This window comes from Chiloscyllium punctatum, chromosome 41 (genome assembly GCF_047496795.1).
Source record: "Chiloscyllium punctatum isolate Juve2018m chromosome 41, sChiPun1.3, whole genome shotgun sequence".
Taxonomy (NCBI): domain Eukaryota; kingdom Metazoa; phylum Chordata; class Chondrichthyes; order Orectolobiformes; family Hemiscylliidae; genus Chiloscyllium; species Chiloscyllium punctatum.
This window is the reverse complement of record NC_092779.1, coordinates 29,431,929-29,455,319: the sequence shown is the minus strand read 5'-3', so window position 1 is coordinate 29,455,319 and position 23,391 is coordinate 29,431,929. Positions and strand designations below refer to the sequence as shown.

The following is a 23,391-nucleotide window of genomic DNA, read 5'->3' as shown; positions in this document are numbered from 1 at the left end:
CTTGCAAATTTCAAAGCATCATGTCTCTGAACCCCTCTGTTTTATAACACTACATTTACAAGGATGTTGCCAGCGTTGGAGGGTTTGAGCTATAGGGAAAGGCTGAATAGGCTGGGGATGTTTTCCCTGGAGCGTCAGAGGCTGAGGGGTGACCCTATAGAGATTTATAAAATCATGCAGGGCATGGATAGGATAAATAGACAAGGTTTTTTCCCTTGGGGTGGGAGAGTCCAGAACTAAAGGGTATAGGTTTAGGGTAAGAGGAGAAAAATTTAAAAGGGACCTAAGGGGCAACTTTTTCACACAGAGAGTGGTGCATGTATGGAATGAGCTGCCGGACAGAGGTAGTGGTGGAGGTCAGTACAATTACAACATTTAAAAGGCATCTGGATGAGTATATGAATAAGAAGGGCTTCGAGAGATATGGGCCAAGTGCTGGCAAATGGCACAAGATTAGGTTGGGATATCTGGTTGGTGTGGACAAGTTAGACCGAAGGGTCTGTTTCTATGCTGTACATCTCTATGACTCTACCCAGGGCCCTTTCATTAATTGTATAAGTCCTATCCTTGGTTGTACTACCAAAATGCAATACCTTGCATTTATCCAAATTAAACTCCGTTTACCACTCCTCAGCCCACTGACCCAATTGATCAAGATTTTTTTTGTAGTTTAACATTCCTGGATAAGTTTGTCTTATCCTTTAAAAGCTTATTCCATACAGTTATTGCTAATCCTTTTGAATGTCAGTTTCTCTTTGTTGATTTGGTTGAGGTGTTAGCCTATTTGAAATGGTGAATGAATGCCTCTATAAAAACAGCAAAGGAGTTTCACATACCTTTGGTAAATAGTCACACAGTAAAAAAACCCAAAGGAATGATGTCCACAACATGGTAGAATTTAACAAAAAGTTTGAGAGTGAGACACTTGGGATGGAAGCAGCAGTATTAAGCTAAAATTAGGGTAATTCCATAAGGATGATGACAGAGTTGGCTGACGTGTACTAGCAAAGGACTTCAGCAGAAAAGTTGGTTGATGAACAATGGCAGACATTTAATAAAATATTTCACGAATCAAAGCAAACATATGTCCTTGTGAGGAAGCAGAACTCTAACAGGGAATAAATCAAACAGGGCTAACCAAGAAAATTAAGAATAGTATCAAATTGAAAGAAAAAAAAACACACCAAGTGGCAAAAATTAGCAGTAAACTAGAGGACTAGGCAAGTTCCAAGTAAAAGGCAGGGTATAAACTATGTGGGCAAACTAACAAGGAGAAATAGATGTAAGACTTTCTTTAAGTATATAAAAAGGAAGTGAGAAGATAAAATGAGTGAAGTTCCCTAAGAGAATGAGGCTGGGGAAATAATAATGAGAAACTAGGAAAGAGCTGGGGAGCTGAATAAATACTTTGCATCAGTCATCACAGTCAAGTTCATAAAAAGCATTCAAAAAATGCTGAATTATCAAGGGTCAAAGAGGAAATAAACACAATGACTACCACAGTAGAAAAAGTACTATGGCACTTCATGTGTGATCATTCATGTGGACCTGATGGGTTCTATCCTGGGATTAAAGGGAATAGCTACAGAAATAGTACAGATACTTTTAGTGACCTTCCATAAACCCTTATATCCTGGAAAAATCCCAGAGGATTGGAAAACTGCTAATGTGACATGCATATTCAAAAAGAGGAGGGAGACAAAAATCTGTTTACTATAGGCCAGTTAGTTTAACCCCTGTCCTTGGTAAAATGTTAGAGACCATTATAACGAATGTAATAGTAGAACATTTAGAAGTATATAATGAAATAAATTAGAGTGAGCATGGCCTCATGAAGGGGAAATCATAGCTAACAAACTGATTACAATTCTTTGAGGAGCTAACAGATAGGATAGATAAAGGGGAAACAGGTGACATAAAGTATTTGTATTTCCAAAAGGCATTAATAAGGTACCACACATAAGGCTACTTAATAAGACCAGAACCCATGGTGTTGGAGGTAGTACACTAGCATGGATGTACTGGCCAACTGATGGAACATAAGGAATTGGCAAAGAAGAGCATTTTCAGGATGGCAACCTGTAATTTGTGGAATGCCACAGGGATCAGCGCTAGGGCCACAATTATTTGCAATACATATTAATGACTTGGTTGACAAAATTAAAAGAACAATTGCCAAGTTTAAGGATGACACAAAAATAGGTGGGAGCAAATAGTGGGGATGACAAAAAAAAGAAGAGTTTGTAGAGGGATATAGACAGATGAAGTGAATGGGCAAAAACCTGGCAGATGGAATATAACGTGGGAAATAACAAGGTTATGCACTTGGCAGGAAGAAGAGCTGAATACTATTTAAATGAGTAACACCTGCAGTAAGCTTTAGCCCAGAGGGTTTTGACAGTCATTGTCCATGATTCACAAAAAAACGCATCCAGTTCACTAAGTAATAGGGAAGACAAATGAAATGTTGGTCTTTATTTCATAGGGAATGGAATACAAACATATGGAGGTCTTGCTAAGACTGTACAAGGCACTGATCAGAGTACAGCTGGAATACTGTGAACAGTTTTGTTCCCCTTATCTAAGAACAGAGATATTTGCATTGGAGGTAACCCAGAGAAGATTTATGAGGTTGGTTCTTGGTATAGAGGAATTTGCTTAGAGTAAGTTGGGCTTGTATTCATTGGTGTTTAGAAGAATGCAGGATGATCTTATTGGAACGTATAAGATTCTTCAGGGGCTTGATAGGACAGTTGCGGAGTGGTTGTTTGCCATTCTGGGAGAGTCTAGTACAAAAGGCATAGTCTCAGCAACAGAAATTGTCAGTTTCAGGTAGAAGTGAGGAGGAATTTCTTCTCTCAATGGAATTCTCAACTGCAATAGTCTATTGAGACTGGGTCATTAAGTATAGTTAATCAGTAGGGTAATCAAGGGTTATGGGGATAAGGTGGTAAAGTGGAGTTCAGAATTATTGTATCAGCCATGATCTTACTGAATGGCAGAACAGCCTCACTAGGCCGAATGGCCTCCTTCTGCTTGTGGACAATTTGGGCCTATAGTGTAATGGTAAGACTTAGTTATTTTCCCAGAGAAGTAAAAGATAATTAGAAAACTTGTACATGAAGGATAAGAAAACAAATGCACAATAAATCTTAGGAAAATGTATATCTGCATTTCTGCAGGACCCAACCATCTTCAGCTGCTTCATCAATGACCTTCCCTCCATCATAAGTTCACAAGTGGGGATGTTTGTCAATAATTGCACAATGTTCAGCACCATTCGCAACTCCTCAGATACTGAAGCAGTCCATGTTCAAATGCAACAAGATCTGGACAATATCCAGGCTTGGGCTGACAAGTGTCAAGTACCGTCCATGCCACACAAATGCCAGGCTATGATCATCACCAATAAAAAAGCAATTTAACCGCCAGCCCTTGACATTCAATGCTGTTACCATCACTGAATCCCCCAATATAAACATTCTGGGAGTTACCACTGACCAGAAACTCAACTGGACTTGCCATATAAACACAATCACTACAAGAGCAGGTCAAAAGCTACGGATATTGCGATGACTAACGCACTCCTCACTTCCCAAAGCTTGTCCATCATCTACAAAGCACAAATCAAAAGTGTGATGGAATACTCCCCACTTGCCTGAATGGGATGCAGCTCCAACAACACTCAAGAAATTTCCAACCATCCAGGACAAAGCAGGCTGCTTGATTAGCACTACATCAACAAGTATTCACTACTGATTCACTACTGGAGGCACTACTGATACTCAGCAGCAGCAGTGTATACTATCTACAAGATACACTGCAGAAATTCACCAAAGATCCTCTGACAGCATCTTCCAAAGTCAAAACAACTTCCATCTAGAAGGACAAAGGCAGTAGATATATGGGAATACCATCACCTTCAAGTTCCCCTCCAACCCACTCACCATCCTAGCTTGAAAATATATCACCGTTCCTTCAGTGTCGCTGGGTCAAAATCCTGGAATTCTCCCCCTAATGGTATAGCGGGTTAATCCACGGCAGATGGACTGCAGTCGGTCAAGAAGGCAGCTCACCACCACCTTCGCAACTGCAACTAGGGACAGGCAATAAATACTGGCCAGCTGCCATGCCCATATCCCACAAATGAATAGAAAAAAAGTTTCATGAATCTAACAAGCTGATTTTCACTTTAAAGAATAGCCCTGCTTCTCTTCATATCAGAATTTACAAACTCTTTGTATGTCTAAGAACGCCTTCTTGAATCCAGTTTTACCATCTGCTCCAATGTCTTCCCACAGGGAATGATTCCACAACATTAATACGCTGTGGGTAAACAAATTAGCATCCTCACAAGACTAGCATTCTCTTCATTCAGTTTTGGAATTTTGGAATGATCTCCCAGTTCATTTGGGTTAGCTTTCTCAACTATACATTGGTAAGACACACAACTAATAAACTAAATACCGAATACAGAAAATCCTCTGTATGCACAAAATCACAAATTTGCCTATCCACACCAAAAAAATCAGCAACAACAATAATCAAAATCTGTGTACAAAAATCCTGCATCTGTAATTTTAACTTATTTTTACCAAGCTCTGTAATTGTGAACTTCATTATTCGTGAGAACTGTCAGGAATGCAGAAATGGAATTCTCTGTTTAAGCTTTTTGGTAGTGTCCCTACACCTCAGTCATGAGGCATGGGTCCAAGTCCCACCTGCTACAGAGATGTGTCACAATATCTCTGAACAGACCAATTTGAACGTATCTACAGTTCTCTGTCAGCATTGACATGTCTTACAACAATTTTATCAGTCTGGGTTTGAACAGAGTCCAAGGTCTTTGTGTTCATTACTATTATCATTATTTTCTTATAACTCATTATTTTTCAGTTTACTTAATTTTTTTTCCCCAAGGTGATCTGTGAATTTTAATTTTGATCAAGCCCAGGATGCAGAGAACAAAACACTAATTTCGGAGGCTGTGGGGTTATAAACCTTATAGAGGTTTATAAAATCACAAGAGGCATGGATAGGGTGAATAGCCAGTCTTTTTCTCAAGCAAGGCAAGTCCATAACTAGAGGGCATGGCTTAAGATAATAGTGGAGAGATTTAAAAGGGACCTAAGGAGTAACGTTTTCACACAGAGGGTGGTGTGTGTATGGAATGAGCTGCTAGAGAAAGTGTTGGAGGTGGATACAATAACAACATTTAAAAGGCATCTGGATGGGTATATGAATAGGAAGGGTTTGGAGGGATATGGACCAAATGCTGGCAAATAGGACTAGATTAGTTTAGGATATCTGATCAATATGGACAAGTTGGACCAAAGTGTCTGTTTCTAGGCTGTACAACAATGAAATTGTTTTTTTTTAAGCTTATTCTTTAAGCAAACCGAAAGGTGTAAGCACAGTTACTGCATCTTGCACATATATTGAGGTGAAAAAGAACTCATGGTGCAGAAGTATATCCCAACTTACATAACAGTGTACTGTTACAAGCTTACAAAACTGACAAGTGACATTCTTGTGGACCAGGTGATATTTCACAAGTGGAGCCAAACAAATAATTTACACAAATGTTAGTTATTTATTCAAGTTTCAATTCAAGTTTTAATATACTTCCCCTTTGGACTCTTCATCCAGATAATTTGTGATCTATATTATTCCAAGAAGTTTCACTAACACCTGACTAACCACGCTTTTATTCTCCACAACAAAAGTGAAAGAATGTCAAGAGTTCAAACTTCCAGTAATAACAGGCAAAAAAAAGCTGCCTGATCTTTGACCTTTAAAAGATCAAACCCAGCGCTACTGTTGAACTGTAAATACTTCCAATGCAGTAGGAATTTTGATAAAAGCAATACCCAATCTGTTGATAGCTTATTCTGTGAGGCAGTTTAATTGATGTGTACTCTGAGGACTTTGAAAACCCCTTGATCGGACAGTGCAGCAGTGCTGTGAGTGGATGTGCCTTTGTGCTCACAACTCTCATTTGCCAATTTTCCAATTGGAGACTATGCTGGAAAGGAAGATGTCGAGGCAACATGTTTCTCTACAAAAAATACTGAGGATAATTTTAACCCCACTACAAAGTCCTTGATGGTGGTCAACCGTAGGAGATGTATTAGCATATTACTTGAGTGCTGCCTCAGCTCCAAAATGGAAAGACCTGCTGAATGATGAGTCAAAAAGAAAATGTAATATAGAATGGGGAATAACTAAAAGGTAGGAGAAAGTGAGGACTGCAGATACTGGAGTACCAGAGTTGAAAAATGTGGTGCTGGAAAAACACAGCAGGCCAGACAGCAACAGAGGAGCAGGAGAATCAACATTTCAGGCATAAGCCCTTCTTCAGGAATGAGGAGGGTGTGCCAAGCGGGCTGAGATAAAAGGTAGGGGGAGGGAATTTGGGGGAGGGTCACTGAGAATACGGTAGGTGGAAGGAGATGAGGGTGAGGGTGATAGGCTGGAGACGGGGTGGGGGTGGAGAGGTCAGAAAGAAGATTGCAGGTCAAGAGGACGGTGCTGAACCCGAGGGTTGGGACTGAGATAAGGTGGGGGGAGGGGAAATGAGGAAGCTGGAGACATCTACATTCATCCCGTATGGTTGGAGGGTTCCTAGGTGGAAGATGAGGCGCTCTTCCTCCAGGCGTCGTGTGGCCAGGGTCTGGCGATGGAGGAGGCCAAGGACCTGCATGTCCTTGGCAGAGTGGGAAGGGGAGTTAAAGTGTTCAGCCACGGGGCGGTTGGGTTGGTTGGTGCGGGTGTTCCAGAGGTGTTCCCTGAAACGTTCCGCAAGTAGGCGGCCTGTCTCCCCAATGTAGATGAGACCACATTGGGTGCAGCGGATACAGTAAATGATGTGTGTGGAGGTGCAGGTGAATTTGCGATGGATATACAAGGATCCATTGGGGCCTTGAAGGGAGGTGAGGGGGGAGGTGTGGGCGCAAGTTTTGCACATCTTTAGATTTCTCCAGCTTCCTCATTTCCCCTCCCCCCACCTTATCTCAGTCCCAACCCTCGGATTCAGCACCGCCCTCTTGACCTGCAATCTTCTTCCCGACCTCTCCGCCCCCACCCCCTCTCCGGCCTATCACCCTTACCCTCACCTCCTTCCACCTATCGTATTCCCAGCACTCCTCCCCCAAAATCCCTCCTCCCTACCTTTTATCTCAGCTCGCTTGGCACACCAGCCTCATTCCTGAAGAAGGGCTTATGCCCGAAACGTCGATTCTCCTGCTCCTCGGATGCCTGTGTTTTTCCAGCACCACATTTTTCAATAATTAAAAGGTACGCAACTGCAGAAATCTTCAACAGGAGATACAGAAAGCTTGGTAAAAGTTTGCACAAGTTTTCTTCACATTCTCCATTCCAGTATTTTACATGGTTGTCAGGATCTAAGTCTGGTTGAAGTTAATGGTGAATTTTCAACAGATGCATTTAACTCATTTCCCATAATCCATCATCTCAGTTTGTACAGCAGCAAAGGCCTCCAGCCCTTGAAAAACACAGTTCTGGTTTTTTTCTCAATTTGACACTGGGATAGTGCAAGAAAAACTTTCTCTGAGGAAATTGATTAATTTAGCAATCTATTAAAAACAAAAGCCTCAAAATCTTAAGAAACAAGTTCCATCTCTGACTAAAGTTTGGTTACCTCACTAGTTTCTGACTATTATTAACAGACTCATCATTTACCACATTAAACATACACTAATCTTTTGCTAATCTTTGGCATATTGGTCACCTATAAGGTGCCAAGAAAACAAACCTTTTGCTTTTATAAAGGACAGACCTAAGTAAATCTCAAAGATAAGAGCACAGTGGCTCAGTGGTCAGCACTGCTGCCCCACAGCACCAGGGACACCAGTCCAAAAATGTGCAAGTTAGGTGAATTGACCATGCTAAATTGCTCATAGTGTTCAGGGATGTGTAGAGTAGATGCATTGATAAGAGGTAAATCTAGAGCAATAGGGTAGGGGAATGGGTCTGGGTGGGTTACTCTTTGGAGAGTGGTGTGGACTTGCTGGACCAAATGACCTGTTTCCACATTGTAGGGTTTCTGTGATCTCTATGAATAACTTCTCCCATGGTTACAACGAAAGTTGTGGACATTTCTGAAAGACAATCACTTCAAGGAAGCTAGGTTGTGTTGGGAAGGTCACATTGTGCTGAAATAGCTAACAGCATTCATAATCATAAAAGGTGGGAAAGTGGACCTTGGTAGCAACAGATTTGCGAGGTGTAATTTTTTTTCTGAAACCAAGTTTTGAGTTGGGTAGCACGCCAACATATTTTAACTCTCAACCTGCCCTCTTTTGTTTTAACAAAGTTCGCACTGCATTGGTGTTGGTGGCTTGGGTGGAGGGTGGGGGTATGGTTGGGCAATTAGCCCAGTTCCAGATAAGGGATCATGTAAGTACCTTATATACCACAGGTTTTGTCTCTGTTCCTGGCAGACAGGATTCCAAAGTCTTAGAAAATCAGATTGACCGAGGGAGGTAAGCACTGTGGTGTGGAAGAGGTAGGTGGCTTTGGAATCATCAGTCAAAGCCCCTGGAATCACTGTCAATGCTAAGTCACAATATTGCTCCATTCCCTCCCAACAACATCCCAGTGCTCGCCTCTTACTTTCTAAACCTCACTATACCCCAAAGAGCAGGGAATGTACCTGTACTTTGGTGCAATCACTGCGGCTACAGTTTTCTCCATCTGATAAGGGATTCAAGCCTATCAACCAAGCTGCCTTTGGATTCGGGAAACCTGTTAAACATAGAATATGCACGCTGTGGGGCATTCAGAAAAATCTGCATTTCCTGAACTCCTGCTCCTCATTTAGGAATACTTAAGCTGAGCTATCAACAGCATTTCTTCACCAGCACCCTATATCCACTACCCCCAGCGCCCCAGTCAAACTGTGGCATAAATGTTGTCCCCTCCACACTTCAGCTCCGATGAAGAGTCATCTCGACTCTAAACATTAGCTTGCTCTCTCTCCAGAGATGCTGTCTGACCTGCTGTGATCTCCAGCATTTGTCATCTTCAGTCCTCCTCATTCCCCAGAGTGGAAATCCCACCTCAGAAATATGTTCAGATATACCATTTTGTTGGACAAGGTGGCCACAGGATTAAGCCAATAAAAAGCAAATTTGGGTGCCATCTAAAGCAATGCTATTCAAAGAAAAGTATGATGATCATGTTTTGGAGACAAAAACATTGTAGCAATTTATGAGAGATCCAGATCCTTGGGGGAGTGAGGGGGGGAGGATAGGGTGGGGTGGGGTGATTATCAACTTGTGAAAACAATGAATGAATGAATGGTATGTCCGAACAGTCTTTTACGATTTCCTCACTGGAAAGAATTGAGAGAATAGGTCTCAAATTTTATATGCAGCACTAAGGGGTAGCTCACTGGGTAGACTGCCCCACCAAACCTTTGTACCAAAACTAACAAATTACTGGGGGAAGGAGTTGATCAATGGGTGTGGAGGCACCTGTAGCATAGACAGGCAGGAACTGGGGAAAATAACTTAGTGGACCAAGTAGGAGTATTTCTACTGCATCATGAGCAATTTAACATTCTATTAGGATCCAATTTATAGCATAGTATATAAACACTCCATCACAAAATAGGTGGGTCCCTGCGTTGTGTTGGTGAGGAAGAGTAAGGCAGATCTGGACTCGAAGTAGGGCAGTCAGTAGTATGGCATGATTTTAGATCCTTCCTGCTCTCTTATAACTAGGTGTAACCTTTTAAAAACACTCCCAAAAGTTTTTATCTTGTGACCTTGTGACAATTTGCCACAGCAGTGTATACTGATAATCAAAGAGTGTGAAATGTGAGTAACTGTTTATTTTCCAGGAATGTGTATCTTTCAAATTCCATTCCTTTCAAATCTAGTAGTTTTCTTCTTCTCATGGTTTATGTTAATTGTAATGGAGGAGTTAACAGATGCCTGGCCTGCTGCGCTTTTCCAGCACCACACTTTTCAACTCTGGTCTCCGGCATCTGCAGTCCTCACTTTCTCCGAGTAAACAGATGGCTCAATATTCCAGTATTTCACATATTATTATAATATATTATTATAATATCAATAGCCAAAAGGAGAAGGAATTTTTGCACGGAAACTTGTTCTTAATTGAAATGCCATTGTGGACTTTGTCTTTTATCTTTAATGCAAAAATGAACGCAGGCCCAGGCAAGTGGGGGAAGGGAAGAATTGCTCTAATGAGGAGATTTATTTTAACTCATTAACCAGAACGTATCACCATGATGTCACTTGTTATAGCCCACATCCGCTCTGCACAGCTGCTGTCTGGTGCCTTCCCAGGTCCAAACACTGCTGTGGGAATGATGCCAAATGGCATGTCTATACATTGAGTGAGATAAACAGCAAGTTCCTAAGAGGGGCAATGACCCATGTATCAATATGTATGGATGTTGTGACTTAAAGCCATGTTCTGTGATTATGTCAAAGCTCCCTTTTTTCTGTATTTTAAAGAATTCATGCCTACAGCTAAGAAAAATAAATACACCATTTTGCACAGAACACATATTCAGGTATTTAATTATGGCAGGCAAACTATACTCTGATTGAGAAATGTGCGAGGGAACAAAATCTCATTTTTCTCATCATATTTGCACAGACAAGAAAAATGATGCAGGTTGTTCTGCTATAACACATTTCGTTAATGCCAATTTGCTATAATACGACTGACGAATTGAGGACACTGTATTAAAGTGCGAACTTTTAAAGTGTATATTGGTTCCAACGCTATTCCAGCCCCTTAAGTTTAAATGGTGCTGCTATTACATGATTTTTTTATAACACGAGAACAGAACTAACATGTTATGGCAGAACAGTAATGAACACCTCTTCAAGAACAATTCACCTCAAAAGCAGTGCAAATAATTTCTTTTAATAAAGGTTTTTCAAATTAGATCAAAATATTGAAGTTTTAAAGTATTAAAATTTCATATAGATTATGAAACATCACTGGATGCCACTGATTTTGAGATTACACTGAAGACTTTATTGCAAACCTTGTTCTTAAACTAGACTAATTCATTTTGCACATTGCATGAGTTGCAATATGTTCACTGACAGGGGAGGTGGTGCGGTGGTATTGTCATTCGACTAGTAATCCAGAACTCCAAGCCATGTGCAGATAAGAAGGGCCAAATGACCTGCTTCTGCAGCATATCATTTCTGTGATTTCACAGCTGGTTTGAAGAAAGCCCCCCGGGTGACTCTGAGGAACATAGGTTCAATTCTGACTGGCAGATGGTGAAAATTTGAATTCAGGATAACCTCGAATTTGGGAGGGGGGAGTGTGGATTGTCTTTAAAAACCATCATGTTCACTAATGCTGTTTAGGGAATGAACCCTCTAACCTCACCTATTTTTCTTCACATATAACTCCAGACTCCATTGCAATGTGAACTTTACTTAATAGCCTTCTGAAGTGGCTAGGATCAGCAACAAATGCCAGACTGTGAATCTAGAACCAAGATTTTGAAAAAATACATGGTAGTTGGTTTGCTTGATGATATTTTAATGCTCAGGGTGCTTAAGGGAATAGATAAATTGAACCTTGGCAATATGTTCATGTTGTTACAAGCTCTAGAATCAGGGGATGTATCACAAGCTTAGACAGGGAGCAAGGGACTGACTGTTTAGATTGCATGCTTCAGAATAAGAGAGCTGAGGCTGTGAAATAGAATACCAAGGGAGGCAGTGACAGCAGATTGTGTCAGGAATTTTAAAAGGAGATACTCATAGGTACAGAAATTGAACAGTATTATATATTCCTTTCTCATCCTGTACTTTCTGATGTTCCAACGATTTCTAACAGCATTTTAAACTCTTAATGTGAACATTTCCAAAAACAGAATGCGCAACTACATGGGGAAAATAATGAATAAGGATAATATGGTCTCATGTGCAGGACAGTAATGTGAAATAACTAGAACTGGTGGAGTATTAATATGGAAACTGAGCTGGAAGATGGCAAATTAAGAACAGCCAGATTTCCTCTTTCATGTGAAAGATCTCTTTTTCCTCACAGCACCAGGGACTCGGATTCAATCCTAGCCTTGTGCGATTGAGTGTGGAGTTTGCACATTCTCCCAATGTCCGTATGGGTTTCTGCCAGGTACTCCAGTTTCCTCTCATAGTCCAAAGATGTGTTGGTTAGGTGGACTGGCCATGCTAAATTTCCCCATAATGTCCAGTGATATGCAGTCAAGGTGGATTAGCAATGTGGGGTTAAAGGGAAAGGGTGGGGGACTGGGTCTGAGTGGGATGCTCTTCAGAAACCTTCAGACTCAATGGGCCAAATGGTCACTTTCCGCATGGTAGGGATTCTATGAATAATTCTGTGATTGTGCAAAGTGCCTGAGAACTTGAATATTGCTCTCATATGAGGTACATTCTGCACTCCTAGACAAAATACACACAAAAAATGAAATCATTTTATTGGGTTGATCATTCTTTCTCACCTCTTTCTCACTATCTTTCCTATTTCTCTGTATAAACAATGCCATTATGGTCTGTGCAGCTCTGACAAGTCTCAGACAAATATCCAATTTTCCAAATATGCCATCCCTTGTGAGTAACTATTTCTGTCTCTCCTCTTTTAAAATCAAGATTCTCAAAACTAACTCCTACTCTAGCTTACTCAGTCCAGGGCCTCAGAAGTGTAGGGTAGCATAGAAATATGCAGCATTTCTTATCTCTCTTCGAGCTACAAGCTTCCAAAATCCAAGCTTTGCATTACCTACCCAGAACTACTTGATTTATATCAATGTTACTCTTACCCCTTACCGTCATGGTGGTTTCAGTCAATCTTCACACTGCCTTCAAACCAACAGCCTTAATACACAAAGCAGATGGGGAAATCGAGTACTCGGGAAACTAGATTCCCAATGGACAAGAGATGAAGAGCAAATGAATTGGGTACAGCAATGCTCATGCACAAAAGAGCAAAGAGATGATGAATTTACAACATAAAGAAAATGAACTGGGGGGTTACTCCAACTTTAGTGTACAATAGGTAAGTGAATAGTGAAAATAAATGGAAAATAGTACAGTAGCAATAACTAAAATAGGCAAAGATATCTTACAAAGGGTGAAAGCTAGTTCTTGGAGAGAAAATGATGGAAAGATTATGAATTGGACATATTACAGTTCTAATGCAATAAATCATGAAGAAATATTGTTGCAAAACAAATGCCAGTCAATGCTGCTGTATGATTTGCTCAATAAGTATGTAGAAACAGATGACGTCTTGCCATTAAAATTATTTAATGCTAATGATGCTCATTATAGAGTTATCCAGAAAATAGAGATTGTTAGGAGTGCATTATTTATTTCATTTTCACACTGCCTATGTTTCTTGTAAATCACAGAACCAGTGTCTAGGGCAAAGGGCAGAGGTCAATGGTGTGAACACAGAAGCTCCTACATTCCAGAAAATGACCTCCACTGTGCAAATTTAAATAAGCGAATAATGGACCAGGCAGTCAGGTAGGCTCATAGATCAAATAAACATAAATTACCGGGGTTACTGTGAGGTATTGGAGCTTCAAGATCCCAAAAGGCATAATGAGTGCTTTGATGTAAACTCCATATTCAACTGACAAAATTAACGTACACATTTTTTGTAAATCATTATCTTCACAATAGTGTAAAATTTACATTGCAACTTGTCTGATTAGAGGGCACTCAGTGAAAAAAATATTCAATATAAGATAAGATTAGATTACTTACAGCGTGGAAACAGACCCTTCGGCCCAACAAGTCCACACCGACCCGCCGAAGCGTAACCCACCCAGACCCATTCCCCTACATTTACCCTGCACCTAACACTATGGGCAATTTAGCATGGCCAATTCTAGCCTGCACATTTTTGGACTGTGGGAGGAAACCGGAGCAAACCCACACAGACACGGGGAGACCGTGCAAACTCCACACAGTCAGTCGCATGAGGCAGGAATTGAACCTGGGTCTTCTGGCGCTGTGATGCAGCAGTGCTAACCACTGTGCCACCGTGCCGCCCACAAAGTTACACCACAAAGCCTCAGGTCATAAAAATTTGGCCATATTATATTTCATACCAAATCACCTCCTCCAGCTCCATACTCCTCTTCAGTTCCTGGGCTCATTCAATTTCTATCCACTCCAGTTTTTAATCACTGCACTGGTGATGGCCTTGCTCTTTAGTTCCAAGACCCTAAGACCTCAGAATTTGTTCCCTAAACCTCTCAGCCTCTCTTTTCTCCTTTAGTAGATTGCATTGATGTACTTCCTTCATCAAATTTTCCATTATCTGTCCTTAAACCTTGATATGGCTTGGCTAACATTTTGGATAGCAATACTCCTCTGAAGCACAATGACCTTTTGTTTTGTAAAAGGTGCTACTTAAATGCAAGCTATTGCTGATGGCAATATGTTTGAACCATAAGTTATGGGCACTTTTAAAACAGCTTTCCAATATTAAACCTATCAGTTTTCACTATGTTTATATAACAGTCATCCCTCTCGGATCTTCAGGAATAAATTTCACCTTTCACGTCTTGCTGACACTAACCTGTTCTGGGATATTGACTCCTGCGTATTGATTGTCCTCCAACACTTTGGTAAAGTGGCTATCCATCATGTATGTCTCACTCTGTCCTCACCTGCATTGTACTTTCCTGCACTGGTATTCAACAAAAAACTGAGTGCTTCCTGGTTCTTCTGACTCAGTTCCAAAGTCACCAGAGGAACTTTTTCTCAATAAACCAGAGAATCACAGAAATGATATATTGCAGAAGGAGGCCATTTGGCCCTTCTTATCTGCACTTGCTCTCTGAGCATTTAACTTAGTGCCAATCCCCCTCAGCCCTGAACATTGGATGATTATTTAAATAGAAACAACGTCCTCTTGAAAGGACCCTGCCTCCATCAGACTTTCAGGTAGTGCATTCCAGTCCCTAACTGCTTGCAGTGCGAAGATGTTTCTTCTCACCTCGCATTTGAAATAATTGGGTGAGAATTGCCATATACTAAACACTTATTTTTCGGTTTGAGTACCCTTGTTCTAGTCCCTCTGAAATAATGCTTGTCCAAGTTTACAGTTAAGAAGTAAAGTAACCCAGTGTATTTGACAAGGAGTGACTCGCAGCAGACAGTAGCATGTCTGCCTCCCATATTTGAGGCCGCTTGGAATTCAGGCTAGTCTGCTGAAAGAGAGTCATTAGTTTGCCAATGAATTACTGGACCATGAGATGAAGGGCTATGCTGCAGGGTGGAACTCAACACAACTCAATACACCCGTACAAGAGCACCTGCTGTCAACCAATCATGCAACACCAAGAAGAGTGACCGCCGAGATCCCCTGCCTGAGACCATGCTGCCATCCTCCCAAAGATAACACAGTAGAATGAATCACGTGGGGCAGACAATGAGAAACAATGGATCACAAATGTGCTGTTTTAATATATTTGGAAATTATACAACAGAATTGTGTTAATCTGTGAGGCAAGTGTATTGCCAGCAAGGTTTAAGAGGTTAATATCATTTAAGCCACATGCTAAATGAAGTCTATGAAGAGTATGGTAAGTGCATATGTACTTTTGTGTGTGTTCTTAATTAAGTTACTAAAGCAGAAAGGTCATTCGCCCCACACAGTAATTCCACAGTTTTGCTGTCATCTTGTCAGCCTGCCTCATGTATTACCTTAATTAGGAGGATAGATACAGCCTACCCATTTCCCTTAACATCAGGACTTTACCTTAAATGTCACAATTTCCAGGATTTCTATTCTACAGCCCTTTACTAATGGAGCTGCACCCTTTGCTCAACGACTCTGACACATTACTAATGTACATGCTCAAAAGCCATTAGAAGAAAAATAGGAGAAAAGGAAAGGGTTTGTACCTCTTAATTAGGCACTACAGGAAAGTATTTCAAGCTCTGACCCACCACACAAGAAAAGCCCTTCTAAATTGCAGTTTTAAATACTGTTGCTGTGGAAACCATACTATAGTGGTTTACCTATATTAACGAGATTGCACTAAATAAGTGCAATTTCATGCAGTTAAGTCTGTGCACAAGCACAGTTCTGCTGTATTTTAAACTGTGGGTACAGGTTTGTGAATATATTACCTTCATCTCACACAGGAGCAGGCTGAGTTGCTCCAGTGCAGACCATTTGAGCGGTTGGCGAGAAGGAGAATTTCAATCATTACTGAGCTGGATTCGAACCGGGCAGAAGCAGGTTAACGTTTCCAGTTCAGTGGAGCTGGCAGATTTCTCAGCTCAAATCACTTCAAGCAATCAAATTCAGGGGGAAAAAAAACAACCCCGCGTGCGAAAGGGAGAATTTAACTACGCATTTCTCTGTTAACATGAGTCAACCTTTGTGACCTACATGAAGAGATTTGTTCAAAGTCTGTCTCACAACTGAAATGCAGAATGCACTTTGCAGCAACAGAATCTATGCAATTGTAATCTAGATTCAGATTTTTGGAGGGAAAACTGACACTCTCTCGGTTACATGTGTGTTCCGCACAGTTTAAACTAACGCACAAATCAGGTCTTGTCAACCTCGGTCTAAAGGGTATCACTACTTAGTTGGGGAAGGCAAGGCATCCTAAATTAAGGTTCCAAAGCATACTGTTTGCATCAAAATCTGGTCTTTACCGTCTGTTTCCGAAATACTAATCGATCAGCTTTTTCTTTTCAAGGGATTGAGAGGGGGTGAAGTGATCACCTAACCCCTGATCACAGCAGGCAGTAAAGAAGCTATTTGAGGGAGCAGCGGGGACATATTGCAAACAAGAGCGCTGTAGGTTAAGCGACTATGCATTTCATCAGTACACAACTGTTACCATTTTGACAATGGCAATAAACACACACACATTAGTCATCGTTAACCAGGCATTCGGGAAAACAAAAAAAAGGCTTTAAAGACAACTAACGCAGAGATATTGTGACCTAACATAGGAAACCACACATCTTCCTGTCCGCTGGGGATTTGCTTTCTTTTTCAAACCTTTGTTTTTTTTTCTCGCTTTCTTATTGCGCCTTTTGAAGTCGCCCCTATTGTGTACACAGCCTTTGGGGTTCATCTGCCGCCTCTAACCCGCTCCTTTACAAACTGAGACAACTGGCCGAGTACAGCGTCACCGCTGCCAGATTTTGCATCCATTTCAAAGACTTGGCTGAACGGGAACACCTCCTCGCAACTCAACGCACTGACTTAACGCGGATCCTTTCTTTATATTAAAAAAATAAACAAAAGCCCTACCCAAAAGTGAGTCTGAGAGAAGAAACTGAAATTCATCTTACCTGTGAAGAAGTACGTTGAGGATTTTAATCCGAACATGTTCCTGCTCAGCACATCTCTGTCATGATGAAGAGGAAAATAACCCTGAGGGAGATTTTTTAAAATTAATTGCGGGGGGGGGGCAGAAACTTGATAATTCTAGGAACAAAGCATTGGTGAGGTCTCTTTACAAGCGAGCGGCTGCCTATCTCGCAAGGTACACACAGCAGTGAGCAGAGGGAAAAAAGCCTTCTGCTGCCCTCTGAAGTCAGCTGGAGGTCCCTAATACAGACACGGAACACACACAAACAAGGAAGGGACGGAATGATGCGAGTGGCCAAGCAGCAGTATGTAGGCTCACTAAAGAGACACCCACCCACCCACCCACCACTCCTCACTGGCTCGCTGTTTGAATGAGGGGATGGTAATGGTCAAAGGGGAGGGGGAACTCTGCTTTCAAACTCTGGGAGACATCTACACACACACACACACAAACAGGAGCCCCCGCCGGGTCAGGGTCCTAGAGGGAAAACAAATACATAACGAACCCGCTCTTACTCCACAAAATTCCTCCCGAACTAACTGCAGGTCAAACTCTTTAAACAGTAAGGGAGCTGGGCTGCAGCCGAGACTGTATGGTCCTTCCCCCCCCCCCCCCGCCAACCTGACTCGATGAGATGTGTTGCTGATAGACACCCAGGGAGCACCAGGCAGTTTATAAATGTCCTAATGTTCCCCAGCCACTCCAGGCACTTTTTGCCTTGTTGGTACTGGGATAGCTTGCCCCCCTTTCCCCACGACTGTGTCTGAGCGACCAACGGGTACATGCACACACACACACAGAAACACAATTAAACCAACTACCCCCAGCCCCTTACAGCTCTTCCAGCCTCACTGCTCTCGCCCCTTCATGCATTCCCCCCCTTCCCCACAAAAGTGTACTTCCCACCTCCTCTGTGCTGAATCCAACACGCCCAGGAGTGATTCGGGGAAACGACTTCAGGCTCTAACCATGTTTCTTTTTCCACCAAAATGGAATGTGCAATCCCACCTCTCACCACACACGCACACACTTTCCCTTTCTCTCGCCTCAAGAACTTGAGGCTTCACTCAAGAGGTCAGGAAACCACCAGCTTGCAGGAACCCTGAACCACTGACCCTGTGAAAGTAGAACTCTGAGAGAGCAGGTAATGAACTGATCCTTTTGGAGGCCCCGGGAGACACCAAGTCCTGTACAATCAAAGCTCTGTTTGATTTACAGCAGGGGAGTTAGCAGACTCCTAGGAAACCGTGAAGGAAACACTGGGCAGATGTCCAGGTCTGTAATAACCCTCGGATGCACTTTTCCTCTCGAATCCTGTAGTTAAGAAGTCTCCGAGTTAGAAAAACAGTGGCAACTGATGCGTGACATCCCCCTCAATTGTCATATTGCATTACTTCATCCGCAATCTTGACTAAAGTTCTGTGTTTAAGAACTTTGTTAAGCTTTTGCTTTCTCCTGCAGGTCTTCGTGAATGAACTCAGCATGCCTAACAGTACTTGAAATCTAGTTACACAAGGCTTCTAAATCTGTTTTGATTTAATACGACAAAAATATCCCAAAGGTTAACTCAGACGTTCTTATGCTGTTGAGCACTTGAAAACGTCCTTTTATTGTGAATTCAAGCCAATGAATGGATTCCAATTAGTTCGAACGTTTCTAATGTAGATTAGTAAGAAGAACCACACCTCCCATTTTTAACGCTGCAATGTAGGTACTGTATGCATTTTGTGTTTCCTACCACTAATACAATATACTTTTTTAAAAACAAAATGCCATATTTGGTAGCAACTTATGCACTGGCATAAGATCATAAATTATTCAAGTAACTAAAATAATGAAATATTCACAGAGACAATGCATGACACCAGCCACATAAGGAAACATTAGGTGAGATGATAAAAGCTTGTTCAAACAGGTCAGGTTATCGGACAGTCTTAAAGGAAGGAGAGTGTTTTCCATAGAATCCTGACAGTGTAGAAGCAGTCCATTCAGCCCATCACATCCACACTGCCCCTCCAAAGGGGCAGACCCACCCTGTTTCTCCCATAGCTAGCCCACCTAGCCTGCACGTTAGTGGCAATTTACTGTGGCCAATCCACCTAATCTGCACAGCTTTGGACCATGGGAGGAAACCCATGCAGACAGGGGGAGAATATGCAAATGCCACCCGGTCGCCCAAGGGTGGAATCAAGCCTGGGTCCCTGGTGCTGTGAGGCAGCATTGCTAACCACTGAGCCATCGTGCTGCCCCAAGGTAGGTAACTCAAGGCTTAGCCACCAGTGTGATTAAGACCGTAGTGATTAAGATAAGGTATGCTCAAGAGGGCAGAATTAAATGGTTACAGATATCTTAGAGCAGTGGGCCTGGAGAAGATTCTAAAGACATCAGGAAAGGTAACGTCATGAATGGAGTTGTTAAAAAGGATGCAAATTTTAAAATCAAGATGTTGCTTGATCAGGAGCCATTAGAGAATGTGTTGCTGGAAAAGCGCAGCAGGTCAGGCAGCATCCAAGGAGCAGGAGAATCAATGTTTCAGGCATAAGCCCTTCTTCAGGAATGAGGAGGGTGTGCCAAGCAGGCTAAAATAAAAGGTAGGGAGGAGGGACTTGGGGGAGGGGCATTGGGAATGCGATAGGTAGAAGGAGGTTAAGGTGAGGGTGATAGGCCTGAGAGGGGGTGGGGGCGGAGAGGTCGGGAAGAAGATTGCAGGTCAAGAACGCGGTGCTGAGTCCGAGGGTTGGGACTAAGATAGGTTGGGGGGAGGGGAAATGAGGAAGCTGGAGAAATTTGTATTCAACCCAGTGTGGTTGGAGGGTTCCTAGGCGGAAGATGAGGCGCCCTTCCTCCAGGCGTCGTGTTGCCATGGTCTGGCGATGGAGGAGGCCAAGGACCTGCATGTCTTTGCCGGAGTGGGAGGGGGAGTTAAATACTTTAACTTTAAAGTGTTTAACTCCCCCTCCCACTCCGCCAAGAACATGCAGGTCCTTGGCCTCCTCCATCGCCAGACCATGGCAACACGACGCCTGGAGGAAGAGCGCCTCATCTTCCGCCTAGGAACCCTCCAACCACAAGGGATGAATACAAATTTCTCCAGCTTCCTCGTTTCCCCTCCCCCCACCTTATCTCAGTCCCAACCCTCAGCCTCAGCACCGCGTTCTTGACCTGCAATCTTCTTCCCGACCTCTCCGCCCCCACCCCCTCTCAGGCCTATCACCCTCACCTTAACCTCCTTCCACCTATCGCCTTCCCAACGCCCCCTCCCCCAAGTCCCTCCTCCCTACCTTTTATCTTAGCCTGCTTGGCACACCCTCCTCATTCCTGAATAAGGGCTTATGCCCGAAACGTTAATTTGCCTGCTCCTTGGATGCTGCCTGACCTGCTGCGCTTTTCCAGCAACACATTTTTCAGCTCTGATCTCCAGCATCTGCAGTCCTCACTTTCTCCCAGGAGCCATTGTAAACTAGCAATTAGCAGGGAGGCAAGTGGTGTGGTGGTAATACAATGGGACGAGTAATCCAGAACCTCAGGCTGATGTTCGAGGGATTTGAGTTTGAATCCAACTCTGGCAGATGGCTCAAATTTAAATTTAGTTTTGAAAAACTGGAATAAAAAGCCAATACAATACCGACCATGTAACTACTTTTAATTGTCGTTGAAGCCCACCTAATGTCCTTTAGGGAAATAAATCTGCCACCCTTACTTAGACTGGCCTACAGGTGATTGCAGAACCAGCGTAATGTGTTGACTCTTAACTGCTTGATGAGCCAGTAATACTCACATCTCAGGAACAAATAATTTTAAAAAAATTGGACTTTGAAGCAAGAGTTGAACTTTTAATATTAAGTGCATTGGTTTTGATAAAGCTTTTGATTAAAGTATAATTTGTTTTCCTCACAGTGGTCTCTGACATCATGTCTCTTATGTGTTTGTGGAGTTGAAATATTGGCATGTGCATAATGCAGATCACTGTGCCATCGATGTTGATATGTTTCGCTCATTTATGTTTTTTTAAATGTATGGCCATCACCAGAAAGGCCTGCATTTGCAGCCAATCCCTAAGTTCCAATGAACTGAACAGGTTGCCAGGGGCAATTATGAACCAATCTCACAGCTGTGAGTCTGGAGTGACATGCTAGGTCAGGATGACAAATTTCCTTCCCTAAAGGACCATACTGGCATATACAACAATTGATGCTAATTTTATGGTGACCATTCTTGAGAAATCATCAATTCCTGATTTTTAAAGTTGAATTTAAATTTCACCAGCTGCCTGTAATCAGCCAGAATCCCTACAGTGCAGAAAGAGCCCAGTCAGTCCATCAAGTCTGCACTGACCCTCCAACAAGCGTCCCATTCAGACCCTATCCCCATATTTACCGTGGCCAGTACACCTAGCCTGCACATCCCTGCACCCTACAGGACAATTTAACATGGCCAATCCACCTAATGTGCACATCTTTGGGCCATGGGAGGAAACCCATGCAGACAGGGGGAAGAATATGCAAACCACCCAGCCACCCAAGACTGGAATTGAACCCAGGCCCTGGCACTGTGAGGCAGCAGTGCTAACCACTGAGCCATCATCTCTATGTGCAAACCACCACTCAGCAAATTAGCTTCAGTTTTGTAATTACTCGTTCAGTGATATAACATTGTTCCATCATTTCTCTAAAACTCTAAACTTCATAAAAATATATTTATTGATTAGTTGCAATTATTTCTTAACTTCAGAATGGAAGCATTGTGGGCTTTTTCAAAATTAATAAATAGAAAGAATTTATCTCATTCATACCACCCCCTTTAAAATGCAGGAAGTTTGGTGTAGATTCAATATTGGAGTGATAATGGTATAGTGGTAATGCCAATGACTATTAAACTAGAAGTTAATGGTGTAGGTATTGGTTAAAGATAGCTGTGAAATAAAATCTGGAATTTGAAGGTATTCTCAGTGATGATGACAATGAAATTATCTTGATTGTTGTAAAACACTGAATGGTTCACTAACATCCATTTGGGAAGGACATCTACGGTCTTTATTTGGTTTGGTCTACATGTAAGAGAGAGAGAGAGTGTGTGTGTGTGTGTGTGTACTCATTCACCTAAGTTATATCATAATGAATAATTCAGTCCAGGCAGTTATATATAAACCATATGTAAATATGCATTAGTGTATGTTTATGTAGTTTAATAATTTCATTTTATTCTACCAATTAGCATGTTTCTTCTCTTTTTCAGGATACCTGTGATAATTATCATTCCTTGAAAGTATAGACAGGTGACTCCACTATTGGTTTCTGTTAGCATCTCTTGGGAAATAAAGAAAACACTTGCATTTCTATGATGTTTTTCACTATCACTGGACATCTCAAAGGACTTCATAACCAATTAGTTACTTTTGGATGTGTGTTTGCTATTATAATACAAAAAAAAGTACGAAATTTGCATGAAGCGAGCTCTCACAGACTATAATATTATAGTGACTGGATAATTTTTTTTAATGATATCGGTTCAGGGATAAATATTTGCCAAGGCACTGGGGATAAATCGCTTGCTCTATTTCAACATAGTATGGGATCTTTATTAACCACCCTTGAGGCAGATGGAGCCTAAATTTTAATTTTCATCCAAAAGACAGCAGCTTTGCGTTAATATTGCACTGGAATCTCAGCCTTGTATTTTGTCCTTAAACTCTGTAATAGGGCTTGAACAGAGAGTCAAAGGCAAGAATGCTATGAATTGAGCCAGAGCTGCAACACAATGACCAAAAGCAGCCTCAAGAAGGCTTTTCCTCTCTATGAAAAGTAATGAGTTTCTTTCTAGCATGCAATACCACATTAGAATTAAGTTCTATTAAGTTCTGTGCTATTAGGTGCACCAAATTAATGTTCAAGATTTATTGTAGTATTTACAACATTTACGTTTGTACGTTCCAATTAGGGCTTTCCCATAAAATAATATTGATCATAGCCATCAAGCACATAGAATTCTTTTCACAGCAAGAATTCAGAACAGTACATGGTACCGGTAAATTT

General features: G+C 41.8%; 1 protein-coding gene across 3 annotated transcripts in view; it reads right to left on the bottom strand.

Moving 5' to 3' along the window:
- The window catches only part of LOC140464963 (genetic suppressor element 1-like), a 305,622-nt gene that overhangs the window by 156,731 nt on the left and 125,500 nt on the right, over positions 1-23,391 (bottom strand). The window contains exons 1-2 of one of the 3 annotated variants that reach the window (XM_072560648.1): positions 18,266-18,385; positions 17,340-17,421 (exon numbers count right to left, since the gene is read on the bottom strand). The exons of 1 other annotated variant lie outside the window; for it this stretch is intronic. In XM_072560648.1, coding sequence (XP_072416749.1) covers positions 17,340-17,376 — 37 coding nt within the window. In that variant the 5' untranslated portion in view covers positions 17,377-17,421; positions 18,266-18,385. Of the gene's footprint in view, positions 1-17,339; positions 17,660-18,265; positions 18,386-23,391 lie in introns of those variants that run through there. One more of the 3 variants, XM_072560647.1, reaches the window with a different exon arrangement.